At 43.5% G+C, this 22273-nt stretch overlaps 3 protein-coding genes across 4 annotated transcripts in view; all 3 read left to right on the top strand.

Annotated features, from left to right (window-relative positions):
- Positions 1 to 1573: 1573 nt before the first annotated feature.
- On the top strand, positions 1574 to 8575 carry thumpd3 (THUMP domain containing 3). 2 transcript variants are annotated; one of them, XM_035632038.2, is made up of 10 exons: positions 1574 to 1652; positions 1960 to 2278; positions 2455 to 2532; positions 2623 to 3054; positions 3823 to 3953; positions 5624 to 5693; positions 5790 to 5905; positions 6006 to 6110; positions 6359 to 6482; positions 7848 to 8575. In XM_035632038.2, the coding sequence occupies exons 2-10, from the start codon at positions 2030 to 2032 to the stop codon at positions 8037 to 8039; spliced, it is 1497 nt and encodes a 498-aa protein (XP_035487931.2). In that variant the 5' UTR covers positions 1574 to 1652; positions 1960 to 2029; the 3' UTR covers positions 8040 to 8575. The 2 variants fall into 2 exon arrangements, with proteins under 2 accessions (XP_035487931.2, XP_035487932.2); XM_035632039.2 differs by lacking the exon at positions 1574 to 1652 and adding an exon at positions 1657 to 1732.
- A 685-nt stretch (positions 8576 to 9260) lies between these two features.
- On the top strand, positions 9261 to 16762 carry LOC118309660 (prostacyclin synthase). The gene is made up of 10 exons (XM_035632040.2): positions 9261 to 9493; positions 10205 to 10328; positions 10862 to 11037; positions 11850 to 11993; positions 12539 to 12666; positions 13561 to 13742; positions 15091 to 15244; positions 15645 to 15826; positions 16228 to 16379; positions 16487 to 16762. The coding sequence occupies exons 1-10, from the start codon at positions 9435 to 9437 to the stop codon at positions 16641 to 16643; spliced, it is 1458 nt and encodes a 485-aa protein (XP_035487933.1). The 5' UTR covers positions 9261 to 9434; the 3' UTR covers positions 16644 to 16762.
- Positions 16763 to 17547: 785 nt separating this feature from the next.
- Positions 17548 to 22273, top strand: part of LOC118309334 (potassium voltage-gated channel subfamily B member 1-like) — a 34268-nt gene continuing 29542 nt past the window's right edge. The window contains exons 1-2 of the mRNA XM_035631338.2: positions 17548 to 18021; positions 18625 to 19287. Coding sequence (XP_035487231.2) covers positions 18730 to 19287 — 558 coding nt within the window. The 5' untranslated portion in view covers positions 17548 to 18021; positions 18625 to 18729. The remainder of the gene's footprint in view (positions 18022 to 18624; positions 19288 to 22273) is intronic.

Genomic DNA, 22273 nt, shown 5'->3' with positions numbered 1-22273 from the left:
TGTGCAGAACTTTTTTCTTCTCTGATATGAACACACATTCTGTAAAAAGCAGCAAAGCAGGCAAAGATATTGAATTAAAAAAGAGTGCTAATCATACTTCAGTGCTGTATACTAAATTTACGTAATCACGATAAATGAGAAAAGTGGTGAGAATAAAGAGAATTGCTTCTTATTTTCTTCCATAGGTATTTACTATTATAGTGCTCACATGAAGTAAAAGCTGTGCCGTACAATTACTTCACGTTCAATTAATCCCACAGGGAAATATGACAGAGGAGAAGACAGTTATTTTAATCTCTACACAAGCTTCATTAATCACATGAAATGAAATACAGGTTAAAAGTGACATAAAGGAATTTGTTTCCTGTTTTTGCGATATTTTGCTTTATAAAAATCACACTGTATCAGGCTATAAGCCTTACTGGATGGATTTTTATTTTAATTATGCATTTGCTGATTTATACTTAATGAATCACAAAAGTCAAACATGTGTCCGACTCATCTGGGATCTAGCCAGAAGCAGCAGGAGGGCTGAAGCTACCATACAGCCTGCTGTCAATAGAATAGATTACAAGAATCACCAGGAAATCTAATATTTATTGGAATGAAACCATAAAAAGAAGAGAGAACAGCATGATGTGAATAGTGCGTGGGGATGAATGTTTATTGAGGGAGAAAATGCACTGCCTTCCTTTATCTTTTCACTGTGACAGCAGCTGTCTTCTCTCAATGTCTCCCTCTCAGTTGTTTGTTCATGACATGTTAGGTTGGGTGGTTTCGTGCTGGGGTTTTTTAATTATGTAATGGCGCCCTCTGCTGATCACTGACAGTAAGGACAACACTTTGACGTCCTTACATTCAGAGTGGGAGAACAGGTGGTTCAAGAGGGAGAAGGAGGTTGAGGAGGCCCCCTAGGTCAACAAACGAAGAGAGTACAGAGAGCTCAGCCAAACTAAAACAGAGTGACAAAGGGATCATCTAGAGTAAGGCTGGGGTGGCAAGGAAAATCCCAAAGCTCTGTAAGATCAGCCAAAATGTGAGCTGGCTGAAAAAGAGGCGATCTTCAGGAGAGCACAGGAGCTGGAAAGAGAGGCCCTAAACAGGGAGTGGCTCCACAAAATGTGCCAAATGGAGAAGATCCTGCTCCCGACACAAAATATCAGAGAGCTTCAGGTACATCACCTCATCAGATTAATTTGAATCTGGAATATTCACTTGTTGGATCATAACGCCTTGTTCCAGGTTCAGTATGTGTTTCTAGGAGTTCACCCAAATGACATGGAGAAGAAAAAATTAAAAGAGAGAACAAAGAACAGGAAGTCAGTAATCTTCTCCCCTAACTATCCACTCACCATCATCACCCCTGCCCCCACGTGGGTTTTTCTCCACGTGAGTCAAATTCAATATGATAAATAAAAAAAAGTAGTTTAACACTCCAATGAATATATGGGCTTGAAAAAGTTCGAATCATGTAGACCCAGACCTTTCCTTTGGTGATCTAACTTTATATTACTGCTGTGCAAAATCCCTTTCGTTTGTCCGCCCTTTTTTTTTATTTTCAGTCTTTTATTGTGAAGGATGTAAGCCGGAAATGCCGGTGTTGTTGCTGTCCGCCGAGCGGAAACAACGTGTTGTCGCCTCGTGTTTCACAGGTTGGTCTGACTCCAGTTAGCGAACTGAGCTCGTTATAAGACTGTTACCAGCCAGAAAAAATACTGTACCAGCTGCTAACGTAACCTTGTTTTCTTTTATTTATTCGTCACCAACTTTTTTTTTAGCTGCTCTGGGCTAACGTTAGCTAGCTAAGTTAGCAGGCCATATTAGTTTGGCCCTGCAACATTAAATCGGCGTTTACTCGTAGTGGTCATGCAAACATATGACCATAGGATTTGCAAATGACCTCGTGTCTGAATGTGAAATATGAAAGTGTTGACAGTTGAACCGTGTCTCTCCCTGCAGGTGCTACACGCGAGACTCGTCCGCTGTTTGTACCTGTGTGTAGTTCCGGAGCAGCAGCAGCAGCAGCAGCATGTCGTCACCACGGGCAGATGGAGCAGCAGAACCGGACCACGAGTCGGTGGCACCTGCTTCCTCCTCCACTGAGGCGGATGCCAGCGGCGGGGACGTCGTCATCACGGTCACCGTTGGAGCCACCGTGCCCACGGGGTTCGAGCACACCGCCGCAGAGGAGATCGAGGAGAAGATCGGGGTTGAGGCGAAGATAAGCAAAGACCGCGGTCGTATATATTTCCCTATAACCAGTGACAAGCTTTTCCAGGTAAAATATGAGTCAAATGCCAATGGGGAGGGGTCAGCTCCACCAGGGTTCTGCTTACTGTTCCGTTGAATTAAAACCACACAAGACTTCATGAAGCCCAGTGGTGTTGTACTGGGCCTCTTTTCATGTGAAAAGTGTATGAATGCACAGAAAATTGATTTCCAATTCCTCACTAGGTTCATCATCTGAAGTCTGTGGACAACCTGTTTGTTGTTGTCGAAGAATATGATCACTACCAGTTCAAGGAATCAAAGGTGACTCACAGCCAGCTGTGTTCTGTTGTTACTGATATATAAAAATACAAACGCTAGAGTAGCGAACACTCTTTTGTTTTTCTTACACAGGAAGAGTCATTGGTGGATTTGCAGCAGCTTGCCTCCAAACTCCCGTGGACTGATGCCCTCGAGGTCTGGAAACTAAATCGAGCCTTGAAAAAGAAGAAAGGCCACCGCAAGGGAGGGAGCGGCGGCAAAGCAAAACCCAGCAGCGAGGTCAGTGATGCAACCGCGGCTGACACTGAGCAGCAAGAGCTCCCTCAGGCAGAAGTGTCAGCTGCTGAAGGTCAGACAAAGACGGAGGGCTCGACTGACGCCGAGGCCTACACACAGGACTCAGAGGAGGCAGCACCCGGGGCCAAAGTCACCAAATTCCGTGTGACGTGCAACAGGGCCGGTGACAAACACAGCTTTTCCTCCAACGAGGCAGCCAGAGACTTTGGTGGGGCTGTACAGGAATTCTTCCAGTGGAAAGCAGACATGACAAAGTTTGACGTAGAGGTAGGCATGCCTGTCCAGACCGGACTGACGCAAAGTGAATACCAACGCATGCGCCAAAAAAAACTCCACATGCTATGAGAAAGATTTGCAATGGGGGGGTAACCTAATATTTGGTTAAAGGAGTGACAAAATATAAAATAACAACTCTGCCCTGTAAAATTTTCCAAGGTAAGCTGTTCTCATGATGTGACATGTTGGAATAGATGATGTGTATGTGTTTTAGATTCAAGTCAAAAGGTTTTCTATGGCCTTCTGCATTTTGTAGGAATATTATTTTATTGCTTGGTAGCAGACGGTTGCATGATGAGTGTAATCTGACAACCACATTGTGGTTTGTGTGCAAACTTCAGTTTTCTTCTCTGGGCTTTCTGAAATTTGTATCATTAGTAAATTCCCCTGTTCTATTTACTTCTGATAACTGAAGATAGTAGATGAGAATATTTGGATTGCAACTACCTATTGTTTTCATTATTATTTATAATTTTTTAGCATTTTCAACAACAAAAAAAGAAACATGCCAATCACATCTATTCCTTCTGCTTGTTTTGTCCAAAGCAGAATCCAAAACCCAAAGATAAAACATTTACTGTCATTTATGACAAAAAAGTTTTAGCAGAAAAATGATTGAACTAAATAGTTAACAATTAATTATCCTCCATTCATTTCAGCTCCATAACATATATATTTTAAAAAAAAAACAACATGTAATACTAAACGCAATATTGAGACTTGATTTCTCACTATGTGCTCTTTGCTCCCATGCTGCAGGTTTTACTGAACATACACAACACAGAGGTGGTGATTGGCATCGCACTCACTGAAGAGAGTCTTCACAGGAGAAACATCAGTCACTTTGGACCCACCACACTGCGCTCGACCTTGTGCTATGGCATGCTCAGGTAACTGTGTTATCAACGTGATCCTGGTGGCGTTGCACTGTTGAGCTCTGATGATGTTTTCCTTCTCCATGTGGTGTAAATCTGATTTTGTCAGAGCAAATGTCTCTGCAGCCTTTCCACAGATTTGTAACGTACCCACCACGTGTAGAAAACATCCACATGTGTTCTCAACAGAACTGCGTGCAGTCCTTTTGTCCGCTTTATGTTTTCCAACATATCTGGGATCGTAATAGAATATTTTGAGCCCCTGAATCTGTTTTATTGAAACAGACAATATTCAGATAACACAAAAATCCAAAATTCTTAAATAATGGCTGATCTTGGTTCCAAAAGTGAAGGTTGTGGTAATAGGATAACGTTTCTGTTACAGAAAACATTTTCACTTTTGTACAACTGTCATGATGAAATTTTGTTTTTACTCTGAGCTGCTACTGTAGTTGTAGAGGAAGGAGGAAGAGCTGACGACAAAAACACAGCAGAGCGGCAACAGCTCACCTTACAGAGAATGTATTGCTTGCCAGCTCCCATTGACACAAACAGTCACGCGGGAAGAAGGATGCAAACTAGTGAGGAAAGGGGACAAACATCCCTGATAGAATCCATGATAGAGATGTGTCTCGATTGGTAGCAACACAATTTGCTGAGCGAATAAAAAGAAAAGGCGTGCTCGCCCTGACTGAATGCAGGAGTATTCAACAACACCACACTAGCCAAGAAACATTTTTCTCTGTCGCACCTTGATGTTTATCGTAAGGCATAACTAAAGCTAAAAAAGCAGTAATGCTCTGCTTACTACAAACAATTCCATGAAGATTAGTTCATGGTAATGCATTTATTTATTTTTTACTCTGGTTTCTCTTTGGTGTCCTTGCACCTGATCTAGAATTCCCTCTTGGTATTTCCCTATTAAATCATTAGTAATTTGACAACTGATTGCCCACAAATTAATTTCAGGTCCGTTACTTGTTCTGGTTCTGTTGGGCCTCATTTGTTTTTGCTCTGAATGAATACGATAAGAGCCGAGGCAACAAATACAAATCTTGGCATAGTTATGCAGCACTTACAGTATGAACATGACTTGGATACGACTTGAGGGTTTCACATTTAGAGATTTTAATTAATGTTATTTTAATCATCTCCTAATGAAGTGACTGACACAGTAATGTACGCTGTAAAAACAGATGTCAGATACAAATAATAGTGAGTGGAAGTGCAGCTTGGTGTCGTGTAAATTACCTAAGGGGCGATATTTTTCAGAAATAGAACCACTTTGTGTTTGTGGCAGTCATGTTCAGCCCAAACTGATTTTTCACTGAAGCTGAGTGTTGAATGTTAGAGCAAAAACAATTAATTGATTTTATTAATTGATATAAAAGCAGACCTGAGGTACAGTACAGAGAGGGTGAGACTGAACAGTAGAAACATGTGCCATGTAAATCTGCAGGACAAAATTATTGAATGAGTTAAAGAGTCATGAGGCTAAAACGAGTCATTTAAACCAGTTTTTTTTTTCATTGCTGTTACAATAATTTCACTCTCACTCTCAGCACAGGTGACAAACATGTTTGACAACTGGCGGAAACTGTATATTAACGTACATAAAATGTGTTAATATGCGGATAAAACACATTGCATTGGTGCTACATTCATACTCTGTTGTCTATTTACAGGCTGTGTAAACCTCAGGCATCTGATGTTATACTTGATCCAATGTGTGGGACTGGAGCGATACCACTGGAGGTGAGACTGAACAGTGCTCCTGAGATCACCGGAGGAGGAGTTTTTCCATGATAACAAACCACCGGCGACTGACTGTAATGTTTTTATATTCCCCAGGGGGCCATCGAATTTAACAGTTCCTTCTACATTGCTGGTGACAATAATGACATGGCAGTTAACCGCACAGTCAACAACGTGTGTCACATCCAGAGAAGGAGGGGAGACAAGGGCAGGTGAGAGTGAGCAGCTCAAGGTCTCATAAGGAAAAACCTAATGTAGCTGATGATCATCATCATAGTTAATGATCTTTTTTTGTTGTGTCATTTCATACAGTGTGTCTGGATTACCCATCGACACAGTGCAGTGGGATTTGTGCAATTTACCCATAAGGACCAGCTCTGTTGACATCATCATCACCGACATGCCCTTTGGGAAGAGGTAACATAACAGTTGATTATACATTGTTGGTAAAATAATATGTAGTAATTACACTATCTATATATTGAATGCTTAATAATGTAAAGTATGATGTTCTGCTACAACCACAGTTCCTAAACTGGTGGATGTTTCTTTCATTTTGCAATTTGAAGTCGATATTGAGATGGGTAAATGATTAAGGCTGCAGTACAACATAATGCAAAGAATATTGACCCTGAAGCCGAATCTCTCCTTTTGTTTTCTGACAGAATGGGTTCGAGGAAGAAGAACTGGGACCTTTACCCCTCCTGTTTGAGAGAAATGGCCCGTGTGTGCCGACCAGGCTCAGGAAAAGCTGTGCTATTGACACAGGACAAGAAATGCTTTTCCAAGGTAATGACAGTAATAATTGCAAAATCCAGGATGGATAAGAAAACATCATATGGGAACTTCTAGTGCATTCCCAGTCCAGGAAATGATCACATTTGCTGGCAGGAACAGGTTGAGTAGATGCACCCGTTTGTATCTCCCCTATTTATGATCAATGGATCTGCTCTGTCAACACCTGAGTGAGCTCGACGGAGGTGTGTCAAGAATAAACTAAACAGTGCGCTGGGTTTGTACAAATATAAAACGTGTTGCCATGGGAGTAATTCTGAAAAAATAAGGCTTTTAAAGGAAGATGTTTGTTTTGAAGTTCCTACACGTGACTCATCTCATTAGCCTCACCAACTAGTTGACCACAGTCCTTTAATGCTAATCTGTGTGTGTGTGTGTGTGTGTGTGTGTGTGTGTGTGTGTGTGTGTGTGTGTGTGTGTGTGTGCGTGTGTGCGTGTGCGCGCGTGCGCGCGTGCGCGCGTGCGTGCGTGCGAGAGATGCTTTTCTTTTGACCCATGCCAAGGTAATATCGTGGTACAAAAAATAACTTAATTAGCCTCAAGAGAGTAGAGCAGCTAATGGTAGTTCTCAGGTACCGCGCGATGTCCCGGTCCATCTCTTTCAGCCACTCATCCAGGCTTAGCCAATCCAGTAAATAAAAATGATTATCATTTAAAAACACTGTCTGGTGCAGTGATACTGATATTATTCTTCACACACGGCTCAGTCAATCATAATCAAGTCAAATTTATTTATAAGGCACAACAACCAACCAGAGTGCTGAACAATAAAAAAAAACAATAATAATGAAATACAATATGATCAAATAAAAGGGTAAAAAGAGACCAGAACTGTTATTTCCACTGGAGTGGCTGCATGACTTTTATTCAAATTGCTTTTGGAAAGTATGTCACGCACAAACTGACGGAAATTCTCGACCTCTGACCGGGGCCATGGGTTTATCGACCGTTTGTAGTGTTTGTGCTTTTCCACATTAATTCTAACTCGAGTGATAAGTATTATAGAGTAAAGTTGTGTTCTATTATGAAATGGAAGTAGCCCTTGTTGTTGGCTTTATTTGATACTACAATCCATTAGCTGACATTATTTGTGGGGTTTGGTTTTTATATTTGTGCAGCCCTCCATGAAGTTTAAACAACCTAATTTGGTCCTTCATCTTAAAAGCTCACGTGCAATTTATCTTGAACCCATCTGTAAATAATCGCTCCACAGTTTGAGTGATTCAGGTTTAACTAACTGTCATTGCATCATGGGAAAAGACTTTAACCAGCTGTATTCGTCTAAGCAGGAATCCTGCTTCGCTTAAAACAAATGTCTCAATTGTTAGTTTGCCCTCACAAGATTGATGTCGTCCGCAGGCTGTATCGCGGATGGGAGGACTGTGGAAGAAGCTGCACACTGTTTGGGTCAATGTCGGGGGTTTACATGCCGGAGTCTACCTCCTCAAGCGGACCGGGGCCGTGTTTGGCCAAACTCCTGAGGATATCTACGAACCAAGAGGAGCAGTTAACTCACAGGCGGATGAGAAGGATGACAAGGAGCTCTCCTAAATCACCTCCTCCATCTACATTCTGAATTTTCATTTGAGCCTATGTAGGATTGACATTATTTATTTTATATTGACTTAACTTTCTTCCTAATTCAGGTTCTCTGCTCATCGGTGCCAAGCAAGTTAAGTGTTTACTTTTCGTGTTCCACATTTGGTGTAATGTGATCAATGGGAAAACAATGTCTAATGTTTTCATGTTCAGCAGCAGTTTAATGGTTCTCTCTCTGTGCGACCGAACGTAGTTCATTTTTCACAGTGCTTTTCAATCACCGCCAAAGTTTTCTCTGCAGCCCTCGGATCTGCTGTTTCAACTTTCCAGGAACTGCACATTTGTTCTGATGAATAAAAGGCTCCAACTAAACGTCAGTTAATGCAAATATTCATCAATTCGCCAAGCTTTATTTGGCAGTGACACATTTACGACACATAGGCTTTAACCACGCAGTGGGAAAGGATGCTATGCTTGAAAAATGTTGTCATGTGTTTCCAGGAATATTTTATATTTGAGTTGCTGGAAAATAAAATAGGGGAAATTTTCACGGTGTGAATGTTTCTACTTTCCATAATGTCGTCCTGTGAGTCGCCATAACAAGCAGGCTTTTTCTCTCACTTCTTCATATTCAACTTGCTGTCCTGAGCACACAACATGGAAGCTATAGTATACTATCAGCTGATATTAAGTAAAAAAAACAGAAAAGTGCGTCCGTCAGTGACAGAGTGAGTAACAATGATGGTGTACGTGTGCTCTTGCAGGCAGGAGTGTACTTCCTGTAGCCTTTTTTTGAATATGGCTTAACACACCCAGCACCACCACACTCACCTGAGGGGTTGAGGGGTATTCCCAAACTGGGAAATAGTAAATGTGTTAATTACTAGTCATTACCCTGTGTAATGCCCGAAATTTTCCTCTGTTTGGAACGAATAAAGTTATATCTTATCTTATCTTATCTTACTCACAGTAGTTTGAGTTTGAACTACAGGTAAAGTGGAGATTGGAGCTTGTAATAAAACCAGAGTGATATTTGTCACAGTTAAAATGTGCCTGACACCTGAAGAGGGATGTGAACAACCCCAACATTCATAACTGCCTAAATCCACAGGAGACGTGCGCCAACGGTCGTCCTCGTGTTATTTCCTCGTCTCCGTCAAAGTTGCAGAGTCACAGTTTACTAACGAGTTTTCACAAGCGACATCAGAGCAGACAAACACACACACACACACACACACACAGCGCGCGCACCCGCACGTGCGCACACCTCAGTCCGCTGATGTGCGTTCCATATTCCAGTGGCGCGCGACGCGTCGTGACGTAGCGCCGGCGGAGGAAATCCCATAAAGCGCCACGTGAGAGCCACTGGAGACAGAGTGTCCGCGGACGGGAACGTAAACACGCGACATGATCTGGACCGTCCTGCTGCTCGTCCTGCTCTACGTCCTGGCCACGCACCGGTCGAGGTAGGTGACGGCTCCGTGTTCACCCCCCACACCGCCATCTCACTGGATCTTTTTTTCTTCCTCTTCTTGTATCGCAGAAGCTGTTTTGTTTCTTGTCCTATTTGTTCTTTAATTTTTCGTTCCCTTTTGTCTTTTCACTCGCTGTGTTTTTTTTTGTCGCGATTCTGTGATCACGCTCCTCCTAAGGAGTTCATCAATGATAATAATAATAATGTTAATAATAGTAATAATAATAATGATAAAATAAGAATAATACCTGTTGAATGATAATGAAAACCAATCAGTTGTGTTCGTGTGGTGCGTCGCTCCTCTCCCGGTCCGAGGAATGCGGTTCGACTGGTGCAGCTTTAAAATTAGAAATCTCCCTCAGTGGGGACTTTGAGGGTTCTTTTGTTTTGCTTTCGGGGAAATTGAGATCATAGAAAAAATGTAATGTGATGATGCTCTTTTGTTAAGTTACTTTGTGAAGTTGTATTCACACGACAAAGCACCTGGTCACACTAATGGAGGACTAGTGTTGTTTTCCTGTGGCTGACAACAAGGGGACATGCAGTACATGTTGAGTAGCGTCCTCCCCTTCTCTACTAGGCTGTATACTGTCTTGTCTATATGAAACCATTAAACCAACCAGCCATTTTTTTTTTAAATAATTTGATAATACATAGAAACAGATTCAATTTTTATTTGTTTTGGGGTTGTTGTTTTTTTTAGGTCTAAGAATGATCCGCCTCTGGACAAAGGACTAATCCCGTGGTTGGGACACGCACTTGAGTTTGGAAAAGATGCTTTCAAGTTCTTGAATCGAATGAAGCTGAAACATGGAGACATTTTCACAGTGAGTAGGAGACAATGTTGTACATTTTCACAAAGCTTTAGGACATAATACTAAAAGTTCTTATTTGCAACTCCCAAAAAACTGGGCAAACTGCGTCCACTGAATAAGATAATGGGATTCCTATCAAAAGCTAACGGAACCGTGTGGTTTGTTTTGCTTCCAAAGTCAAGATTGTGCGTTTTATTACTGTTATTTATGGATTTTATTATTCTGTTCAGTTTTACAATTGATGATACTGTATTATTGTTTGGAAGCTTCATTTAGAGTGACACATTTTTCGTCTTAGAAATACATAATTTTTTAATATGGGATTATTGGACTTATTGCTAAAATTTGAAAATCACAACAAACCTCTCTGGGTGTAACTGTACAACATGTCTCACAGATGTGAGATTATGATGACAGCCATGTGTCATGGTCAGTTATCCTGAAACAAAACACAAGTTTCATATTTTATGAGTGCTCTCATCAATACTTGCAAACATAATTTTTCTCAGCATCATACAATGACATTTTGAACGGTTGACCGACAGGTGCGTGTTGCTGGACATTATGTGACAGTGCTGCTGGATCCACACTCATACGACGAAGTCATCAATGACTCTGACTCCCTGGACTTCGCGCGCTACGCACAGGTGCTCATGGAGAGGATCTTCCGCCTGCGGCTCCCACACCACCAGTCAAATAAAGAAAAAGCCATGATGAAAAAGTATGTCCTTGTTACTTTCTACTCCAAACTGAAGATTATCCTACATGTTTTCATTTTCATTTCATTTAAATGTGGTAACGAAATTTGGTTTGAGACAAGTTATGTCTCGTATCTAATTTGCATATTTTGCAGAACATCCAGTTCCGCGTAGTCTATTCTTTGTGCTTCTTGTTTTGTTATTGCCCAGTTGTTACCGACAAGTTACTTATAGTCGAGTGACTAAACCTGGAGCCTGGGGCAAATCTCGAGTCCCCGATTATCAAGTCGGAGTCCAAGTCGGAGTCACCAAAGAGTGGAGACTCTATAACCTGAGTCAAATCTGTGAAAGCAAAGTGCAAATGCGATTCTCGCGGCATCTTAGAACTAACTGTGCCTGAGTGCATGCACAAAAATCCGCATGCAGGCTGGTGAACACACAAGCGCATGAAATGTAATAACATAGCCATCGATATCTCATGCTAAATGATTATGATCTATTATAAAAAAAACAACAACTTCTGATTCTGAATGCAGTCAATGCTCGAGTCCTTTGCAGCACCAGTTTTGGCACGCCGCCTTTATCAGGCTGCATCGGCGTGCAGCTTTCTTCACACTGTGTCACCAATTTCCACAAGAATATGCAAAAATACTGTTGTAAATACCTACATAACACTCCTTCAGAACAAAAACTGAAGAAGTGTGAACATTAACAGTGTGTGTCAGTGAGTAACCGCATTGTTTTCACAACACCCCAGCAATCAGTTGGACATGATTTACAGGGTTCACTTAAACGGAATGGCACTCATCCTTCTCTTCACCCTTTATGTTTTCAGGCACTTCACTGGAATGAATCTGGCCGCCCTGAACAGCACCATGAGCAGACACCTGCTGGCCTTACTGAAAGCTGAGACGCCTCAGAACCAGAAACACTGGAAAGACGAGGGACTGTTCAACTTCTCCTACGGCCTACTCTTTAAGTATGCAAGAGCCCACTCAGTCCACTCATCCCACTCAGCCCACACACACACGCGCGCGCACACACACTCAACTATGTCAAAAGTGGCATGCGTTCTTGTCAAAGTCCTTCAGCTAAACAGTTTACACACCAGTGTATCCTCTTGTTTGTCAACACACAAAGATAAACGTAGGTCGACACACCGTTTCACACAAATGTTCAAGGTCGCCTTTGCGGTTGATTATGCAACGGATTCTGGCAAAGCGCATGTGAATCAGAACGTCTGCGTCTCTCACGATTAGGGGTATCATCTATTACACAAAACAGGGAAACAGAATATGACAGTAGTGTTTACTGTGACGCAGCGGCATCCACCATGAGGAGATGCTGCTCGCTGTGTGGGCCAGTGGAAAAATACCAGTGGCGAGGGGACTGCTCGTGTGCAATGTGTGCTCACAAATGGAAAAAAAAAGTGCGTGGGCTGATTATCTTCCCAGAGACGGTTGCCATTCATAAACCGGAATGTCCCTCACGTTCCCACACTTTGAATCTGTGCTTTCTCTACAGGGCGGGGTACCTGACGCTGTTCGGAGGAGAACAGAACAACAACGGCTCGGATCCCTCACGTGTCTATGAGGAGTACAAGAAGTTTGATGGTCTCCTAACCAAAATGGCGAGGGGCACACTGAAGACAGGTAATGTTGACACCTCACCGTGAACAACTCTGATCAGTGGACCTTCTGACACAGTTTCTGAATATTGTCTCTGACGCAAATACATCGAGTGTAGATCATCAGGATTACAAACCATGAGTCAGGACACGGTCATACATGCACTGTCACTGCTTACATTTGTCAGAGAGCCTCTCTGCTAATGCGACCTGACATCATCTATGCAGTTTATTTCAGATGTGTTTGGCGGTTGCCATGACGAGGTCCACTTGTTCAGTTGCTTACATAGCGTCTAGGAGTGTGTTTGTATTCTTGAGAGCGTTTACGATTCAGAGTTCATCATCCCAGCCCTCTGCTGACTGTGATCTAACTTGTACCGGTAGCTCACTTGCTATTACAGCACACACCTTATTTCCCCCCCGGGCCTCGTCTCTGTCTGTGTATCATTGTTTATAATTCCACCAGTTTCCTTTCAGATACAAAAACAGGACAGCCGGAAAAATACAATATTATCGTGCACCTCCTGATGTCCGTGACATCATCTCTTGCGCAACATGATATCTGTTTACATATCTGACATTCCATTCACCTACATTGAGGTTTAATTGTGCGTGGGCCCCTCTTTGTATCCACAAAATTTACTGTGTCCCCCTTTGTGGCTCCCACCTTCCGGAAGCGTCGACCCCCTAGTGATGAAAACTGTCAAGATAGTTTTAAGACGCTGTTAAAACTCACCTGTTTTGCAAGCACCGTGTCACACAATGTGCGGTAACGGTAACTTTTATCGTTTTCATATTGCCCCCCCTGTTTTTAACCTTGTGTTTCTCGAAAAAGCACTTAGCAGATAAAAGTTTACTTTCTTACTCAAGTTTAGCCCTGTGACTCACTCGCTCAGTGATGTTTATCTGTATGTGACAGACGAGAAGAGGACCGCCCACAGGGTTCAGCAGAGATTGTGGGAGCTCTTGGCTCCAGCGGGTCTGACCGAGGACGACGGGTCGAGCCCGTGGCTTCATGGCTACAGGCAGCTCCTGCAGGAGGAGGGGGCCGATGACGACACGCAGAAAAAGGCTGTGCTGATGCAACTCTGGGCCACGCAGGTGAGTTCGCCATCAGAGGGAAGGCATTCTGTGTGGGATACGGAGCGATAATTGTTGTTGATCATTTCTAAAGATCAGACGAGTTGCCTGCTCAGTCCGATGAGACTGATGCCGCGGGGTCACTGTGAGGTTGTTTTGGTCCCAGACGTCTCCAAGGACACTTGAGCGCAAAGGGACCAAGTACAGAGATGTGCAGTAGTGACGCAGTACTCTTCTTAGTCACATGAGTGTGCTGTTCACCTCTACTTTAGGATTGTGCAGTAACTGAGCCAGTGTTGTTGGACTTTGTTTGATGTATGTTTAAAGTTCCAGTTATAGTTCAAAAAGCAAGTATATTGTATTATATGTTATAAAGGGTTTTGGTCTTTAATGGGATTCAAGCTGCTCCTGACTTCATGAAGTCCCACTCATATAAGTGGGCGCAGTGTTGAATCATTCAGTCTTGCCTAAAGTCCTGCTGGAGGGGTTTATTCCATTAAAGGTGCATATCAGAAGTTTAGCTCACCACTTGCCAAAGCCTGCAAGATGCTTACTCATCCTTTTTTTTTTTTTACACTCGTCACTGTGGTTTATTTCCATTTGTCTGAGTCATAACCTTTAGTTGTATCTGCGCCACATTTTCATCCCTTAAAACTTAACATAAATCTATATATTTCCATGCAACATTGCAACCACGGTAAACCTTGTTCTGTGTCTACATCATGTGATACATCTGCCAAAAGTCTGGTTTGTGTCATTTTGTAACATGAGGCATCGTTTAATGGACACCTATCAGCAACAGTGTTTGTGTTCAGTTATCCTTAATTACACGTTGCGGTGCATTTTGCAGTGATTTAAATGCAATTTCAAGGTTATTTATACACTATGTTATGTTTCCATGGCGTTCACTATTTGATGTTTCTACTCCTGGCACACTGTGGTTTGCCATAAAGCTTAACAGCTTTAATGTCCTGGCCTTGGACGCAGGCAGATGGCATGGGGCCGCAGGTTTCCAACAGCTTTCCTTTTTAAGTAAACCATTATCACACTGTGCTTTGCCAGTAGTGAGACTATCCAGAGCTCAGCTCTCCTCATCCCAAACACATGAGAGGAAGCTGCTCTTTTTCTTTTCTTTTTTTTTTTCATCTCATCAGCACTATTCATTTTGGATCTTTAGGATTTAATTCAACGAACCGAAACTTGAATTGAAATATGTTCTTTGTGGCAACTCTAACAAAAGGTAAAGGTGCAGACTGTGATGTTCTCCTTTGCTGTTACCAAATAACCAGCTGCACTGTCACTGTGCAATGCCGAAGTGTCCGAGTCAACCTTATCGTCATGGTCACGTGAGTGTTTGTTTGTTTTCCAGGGTAATGTTGGTCCGGCTGTCTTTTGGCTCTTGGGCTACTTGTTGACAAATCCTGAAGCTCTGACGGCAGTGAGGTGGGAGTTCAGCCACATCTCACAGGTGGAGACGTCAGACACGCCTCTCGTGGACAGACCTGTGAACACCCCTGTGTTTGGTGAGGGCTTGTTCCCAGCATGTGTTAATGAAGGCACATATCGATTTTTTTTCTTTTTCAGAAAGAAACATATGCTGTTATCTATAGAATTAAAAACCCAGACACTCTTAACACTCTTAGTATTGTTATTCCATATGTAAATGGACACATATACATAGTGCACAAAATCACAAATTAGGGTAAAATAACTATATTCACGAGAATGCCACAGCTAAGAAAATCAATGAAGAGTGAGAGAAAAGTATGGCTTGGATCGTCGAAAAATAATAAATCAAGAGATGAGGGGTGGGTGAATCCAAGTTCGCCGCATCGAACAGATAATAAACTACATTATATCGAAAGTCGAGAAAATACTGCAGGAACTTCGAAAGTTACTAAGAACCTTTTTTCCCCTTCCCAGACAGCGCTTTGGAAGAGACACTGAGACTCACCGCTGCCCCCTTCATCACCAGAGAGGTGGTGCAGGAAAAGACCCTGCACATGGCTGATGGCCAAGAGTATCTGCTGAGGAAGGGAGACCGGGTGTGTTTGTTCCCCTTCACCAGCCCTCAAATGGACCCTGAGATTTACCACGAGCCGCAGGTTGGTCGCGTCGTCTTGTTCCAGCACCAGGGCATCCGTGTTCCCGAACCTCTCCACTCCGTCAAAACCGTCCCGTGCTGCCAACAGGAATAGTAGTAATTGCCTTAGGGACTCGCTGGGGTCAGACTTAAGTGTAATTAGCATGTGTAGTTGTTTATATAAGGTGGAATCAACGCCTACACAGAGCTGACCCTGCGTAACTCAGTGAAAGGTCAAAGCCAAAGCTGCCGACTATTGAGGGATTAGCCAAGCACGGGAACAGAAACACGGCTAATAGGCGTGGGAAGGACATTGCCAGGCTGCTCTGAATAAAATCTGCCCACCAACAGACAAACAGACATTGCTTACATCTAATGTCTGCTGTCAAAACAAAAATAAACCTGCATGTGTTTCCTTTTCAGAAGTACAAATACGATCGCTTCCTGAATGAAGATGGATCAGCGAAGAAGGATTTTTATAAAGGAGGGAGGCCGCTGAAATATTACACCATGCCGTGGGGTGCAGGGACCAATGGCTGTGTGGGAAAGCAGTTTGCCATCGACACCATCAGACAGTGAGTGTCCCACCAGGTCACTTTACAATTCTTCAAGGAGTTAGTCGCTTTTTACTCGCGCTTGAATCCTCAAATTTCTTGTTTTTCCACCTGTATTTCCTCCATAGGTTCGTCTACTTGGTGTTGACTCACTATGATTTGCAGCTGTGTGACCCACACGCTCCGATGCCGGAGGTAAACGCCAATCGTTATGGATTTGGGATGCTGCAACCAGAGGGGGACTTGCTTGTCCGATATAAACTGAGGAGTACCCACCAGCACTAAACAAGAGACTTTTTTTTATGTACATTTCAACGCAAGCACATTGTTGTCAATATATGCCCTTTGTACTTTTATATTCTATATTTATATTGTACAGTATATAATATTTATAAAAAGATGTAAATAAAACATTTTGTCAAATCCTTGTGTTGTCGAATTCTTGTTGAGTTTTTTTTTGCTACCGAGACACAAACATCTGTTCAGCTCCTCACACTATTATTTTGTGAGTTAATAATAAGACATCGGAATTGGACTTTTTTTTTTTAGCTGTAAAAAGTAGAGCACTGGAACATGGTTCTGTATGGTAACTACAGAGCACGAGCGTAATGAGGAGACTGTCTGTACTGTAAACACATCTGTCACACTGACACTCGCCTGCTGTTTGCAGAGGGAAGCTGAGTGGAAGGTTTACATTTATATGTCCTTTGGAAAAAGTGGCCGATCACTCGCCGGCAGCGGCAGATTCACCGCAGATTCGAAAGGGACTGTGCAGGTTTTTGAACAAACGACGAACAATGTATTATTTCTAATCACACCGGAGCATTTCTTGTCACCCTCACATCATGTTTAAGCTGCGAGGGTTTGAGTAAATAATACGTATATCAAAGTTGTGACACAATCACGGACAGAGTCAGGCCCCATTACATTTGGCCTTGCTTTACTTGCTTGTGTGGATTAGTGAGTAACTTTTCCCACTGAACTTGAACGTGTCATGATCAAGGATGTGCGTATTTTAGACCAAATACTGTTCAGACTGTGGCATTTCCGCCATTTGCAGTGGATTCAAGTGCATCCTCACACTTTCTTCACTCCACCATTCCTTTTTGAGGCACATGTCGATTCCTGGCCTTACTGCAGGTCTACTGCAATAATACTCAAACTACTCAAATCGACGCATAGTCACAGTTGCCCCGTTTACAAGCCATAACCACGTAGAAGACCTTCATCCGGTTCAGGCCAAGGACGTGAATCCCCGACCTATTTGTTTTTCCTCTCAAAGAAGAATCGAGCGCCGTGTGGAGGCGCCGAGCTGCGGCTCGCCGGCCCCGCGAGGGTTAACCTCCCGCGGGCTGCGCCTCCGCGGGATGAGGACCCGGTCCACAGTCGGCACGCAGCACTCCCGCCGAGGGCGAGCGACGGTGTGCAGGGCTGCTCCCGGCCGCCGCTGCCTGTTGATTCTCACCGCAGGAGGTGTTGACGGGACGTGCCGACACACACCCTCGGTCAAAGTCGGTCATGCGCTCCGACGTGTCGCGGCGCCTCCACCAGCTCCGCGCACAGCGCCGGGGACGCGCACGGCCAGGACGAGTTTGAGCGTTTTATGCGTGTGAAGTGCTGCCGATGTCCGGCCACGGAGGGAACCGGGACACGCGCGAGATGAGTATGTGTCTTATTTCTTCACGGTGTTCGAATCTGGTTGTTGTTGTTGTTGTTGTTGTTATTTTCTTTGCTTAATTTCGACTTGGTGTCACTTGGATGTTTATGGTCCTGTTCCAAATGCGCACCCAACGCACGGCTCACTCCAAACAATGTGCCATTGTTGTTTTTTATTGCGAGTTGAGCTCAAACTGTATATATAAATAGACTATGATAGTGTAATAAAAATACGTGTACGGCTACAGACTGGTCTCGGACGGGAGTGACATAATGCGTTTCTCATTCGAAGTTGATAATCGGCGCTCGTATCAGTCCCGATCAATGTCCCGCCGGAGAACAGGACACACGCGACCGCTCTGACCTGTCCCCGAACCGCTGTCCCACGCGAGAACGAGACGTTTCAGCACCAGAGTCCGTGGACAGCAGCGACAGGCGGGCGGTTCAGCACCGGACAGCGGCCCGACGAGGAGTCGACCTCACCCTTTGTCAGGGAGGAAAGCGGCGGTGCCTCCCAAAGCTGATTAAAACACCCATCGGCTTCTCCGATGAGCGGATACACCACCTGACGTGGCTGCTGCAATGACTTCTCTCTCTCCTGTTGTTGCAGCCGCGGAGCAGAAGGTGGGACCCTGACGCGGTCATCCACGGGGCCACGTCGTCTTGATCCGTCGGACTGTGCATTCCAGTCGATTTTCGAGTGACCTGAGTGAAGATGATCCAAACGGGGTCCCCGTCGTCGACCAGCACCCTGCCCCCGGACACCATGGACATCATCCGGAGCAAGACTCACACCCGCCGCCTGAGACTCAACGTGGGAGGCCTTCTCCACGAAGTGCTATGGAGGACGCTGGACAGGCTGCCCCGCACAAGGCTGGGGAAGCTGAGGGACTGCAGCACACACGACTCCATCATGGAGATATGCGACGACTACAGCTTGGAAGACAACGAGTACTTCTTCGACCGGCACCCCGGGGCCTTCACCTCCATCCTGAACTTCTACCGCACCGGGAAGTTGCACATGATGGAGGAGATGTGCGCCCTGTCTTTCAGCCAAGAGCTGGACTTCTGGGGGATCGACGAGATCTACCTGGAGTCCTGCTGCCAGGCCCGGTATCACCAGAAGAAGGAGCAGATGAACGAGGAACTCAAACGAGAGTCGGACAACATGAGGGAGAGGGAAGGAGAGGAGTTCACCACCACATGCTGTTCCGAAAAGAGGAGGAAACTCTGGGACCTCCTGGAGAAGCCAAGCTCCTCGTTTGCTGCCAAGGTAGTGTCAAACTCAATATCTCTCTCACACACACACACACACACACACACATATATATTATAGTTATAAGTTTTAAAATGTGATTTCTCTATCAAGAAGTGGAAAGAAGGTCGCTGAGTTTCGGATTCTATTTTCAAACTTTAGAAAATAATTAGATAATTAAAAAAAGAAGAAATCAGTTGAACATCCAGAGGCTGGTGTAAGTCTTTCTTTGAGACTGGCTTGATCTGATGCTCGACTTTCTTTCAGCTCGAGCCAGCGACTTTAATCTTTCACTTTCCGCAGCTGGAGTCCTGGCGGGGTGAAGGAATGAGGGAGAGATGGAGAGATGTTGTTGCACCCAGAGGTGCATGTCAAAGCTTTCTGCTAAGTCTTGCTTATTAATCATTGTACAGTGAAAAGTTGATGACTCTGGAAACTAATTGTGTTGCTCCACTTTAGGTGAATTATTCCCAACAAGGTGTACTGTCCTAAGAAGAGAAGAGTCCCTGCCGTATTTCTGGGTAGTTTATTAAAACCTTTTTTTGTTTTGATGAATACATGACGGGCATCATTGTCTCCCTTTATTGGTTTCAGTCAGATACTTGTTTCCCAGACCAGCATTGTCTGCATTGCAAGTCTCCCGGGATAATTGAATGTTTGTCTTGGCAATACACACCAGAGAGGTGTGACACTTATTGTTAGAGTTTAATCCATTTCAGGGTTTTGCAAGAAATCTTCTCGCACAATATGTATGTTTTATTTTTAGAACGTCTAATAGCCCCCCCGCCCCCCGGCCTCTTCAACAGTCTCCCTCTTCTTGGCTTCATTAGCCGAGCCTGCCTTATTTCCAGTGCAGCATTTAATCATCCGGCTCATTAACAGGCTCATAGCTCACACTCTGGGAACAAGAGAGACTTCACTTTGTCGGATCGACTCGTATATTCGTGTTGACAGCATTCTTAAGTGAAGTAACTTTGCAAGAGTTGTGACTGGGTCAATTTTCAATCAAAATGTTAAATAACTACCCACCTATTTGGAGAGTCGCCACGTAGCGCGACATCAAGAGCTATATCAATCTAGGGAGAGTTTTAGGGAAATAGAAGGTCAACAAATGATGTCAGGTTTTGATTTTTCTTTCCCTATGAAAGATACTATGGTCCTTTGAGTACTTTGAGTACTGGGCAAAAATAAAAAATAATAACATCACAGTGCATTACAGTATTATGCACCTTATGGATGATTACAAAGACTATGATATATGAAATTAATTTTTAAGTGCTAATTTACTTAATGATATTTCTCATTGCTCCTTAATGATAACATTGTTATTAGTGTTTGAATATCGTCTGTCATTCAGAGGTTTCTGTAAAGAAAAGAAGAAAAAGACTGGCGTCTACCTGATCATTATATGGTTTAATCTGAATATTCACTTTTCCTTATGCTACAATATTTACATTGCAAATTCATAATAAGCATATGACCTGGTCAATCGCACAACTAGACATGATGTGCATGAGCACTATTTCTTAATTTATTACACATTACTTTCAGAAACATCTTAACAAGCACAGTTGTCAGTTGATAAGGTGCCTCCAGGTCCTTTACAGTCATTACTGTACATTTGTATTAATGACAGGTGTCTCCGCTCCGCAGAGGCTGTGCCATTTAACTTGAATGATTCAATATTTTTCCACAATCCAACAGAGAAATAGGAGCACAATTAATGACCTTGTCCCATGGTCACTGTAGCATGCGAGCACTCGTCCTCAACCAACACAGGAGCTGTGTGTACGACCGAGGGGCCCAGAAACTCTGGGAGAAAAGAGGGGGAGGGGGCTGGGAATTGTTTGACAAACGGGGCCATTTCCTCCTGTTTTACCTGTTCCATATGAGATGGAGATAAGTAAAACTGTCAGATTGGGTTAAATGGCAGGCGTGAATTGCAGTCTTGTTCCTGAAGTTTATTTACAGAGTTGCATCTGTGAGATGGCTTGTTCCCAAACACATATTCTGACTCATTTATTTTTCAGCACTGATGAAATTTTAATTGCACATTAATAACGCTTGAAGTAATGCCAGAGAGAGAGAGAAGGTGCGATCCAGAATATCTATAGCTCCAGATGTCACCTTATCCTGCACCTTTGGAGTCATAGCCTCCCCCGAAATTACACATAGGCACCAACACGCTCTGTCTCGAACAAGTCATTGTTCATGCCAGAGCAGCAGTGACGGACACCGTGTGTCTGTGCTTCTGCTTGGGCATGTTGAGGTGTTACTGGAGGATTTTAGAGCCACTTGAGTCTGCATATCCACCATGGGTCTGCCCACTGAATTATTTAGAGCAACAATATGGACACTCCTGGATACACTGGAAAAAACAAATCAGTTCATCAATAAAAGAAAAGCTCTTGTTCATATAGAATGGTACGTGCTAAATGCCTATAGGTGTTCATTGGGAGGAAAGGGTGAGTGGATTGTGAATCAAACAGCATGTCTCAGCATGCCTGTGTTGCTCAGTGCTCCCCGAGGTGCAGTTTAGTCTCAGAGGAATCATTGTGCAGGGGTATGGCATTGGCACGATCTTTGTGGTAAACTCTGAAACTGCCTTTATTTGGAATCCAATTATCGCAATCAGATTGCCGTGAGCTAATACTGTATGTCTATTTTCTGCCAGTAAGAACAGTTTTGGTTATCTCAGCCCGTTTGGTTTTGTCTGTGGATTTTGAAAAGGTTGGGGGAATAGCTGGAAATCCATGATTCCAGGTATTTAGAACATGTGCTTGAACGTCACAAAGTCAACTTCACAAATGTGCTGCAGCATAATGTCAGACCTCCCAAGGGTTTACTGCAGGTCTTGATACTCGTTTGAAGAGCTGGAATTTTAAAGTTAGAATAGATTATTACCAGTTTACCTTTTACCAGTCAATGGGATTCTCACAATGGATTAGCCATCCATCGCCTTAACCTCTCGACCACCTCATCATGTATAGAGAGAAATTAGCAT

This window comes from Scophthalmus maximus, chromosome 6, assembly GCF_022379125.1.
Source record: "Scophthalmus maximus strain ysfricsl-2021 chromosome 6, ASM2237912v1, whole genome shotgun sequence".
In the NCBI taxonomy this organism is placed as follows: Eukaryota; Metazoa; Chordata; class Actinopteri; order Pleuronectiformes; family Scophthalmidae; genus Scophthalmus; species Scophthalmus maximus.
Note: the sequence above shows the minus strand (reverse complement) of the source record. Positions and strands in the feature narration are given on the sequence as shown.

What these genes read in the sequence shown, in the direction of transcription:
- thumpd3 (XM_035632038.2), top strand. Translation starts at nt 2,030, where the DNA reads ATGTCGTCACCACGGGCAGATGGAGCAGCAGAACCGGACCACGAGTCG. An exon ending in CTGGAGCGATACCACTGGAG is followed by an intron (nt 5,694 to 5,789) that starts GTGAGACTGAAC and finishes TATATTCCCCAG; the next exon opens with GGGGCCATCGAATTTAACAG. An exon ending in AGGAGGGGAGACAAGGGCAG is followed by an intron (nt 5,906 to 6,005) that starts GTGAGAGTGAGC and finishes CATTTCATACAG; the next exon opens with TGTGTCTGGATTACCCATCG.
- LOC118309660 (XM_035632040.2), top strand. Translation starts at nt 9,435, where the DNA reads ATGATCTGGACCGTCCTGCTGCTCGTCCTGCTCTACGTCCTGGCCACG. An exon ending in AACATGGAGACATTTTCACA is followed by an intron (nt 10,329 to 10,861) that starts GTGAGTAGGAGA and finishes GTTGACCGACAG; the next exon opens with GTGCGTGTTGCTGGACATTA. An exon ending in GAGGGGCACACTGAAGACAG is followed by an intron (nt 12,667 to 13,560) that starts GTAATGTTGACA and finishes TGTATGTGACAG; the next exon opens with ACGAGAAGAGGACCGCCCAC.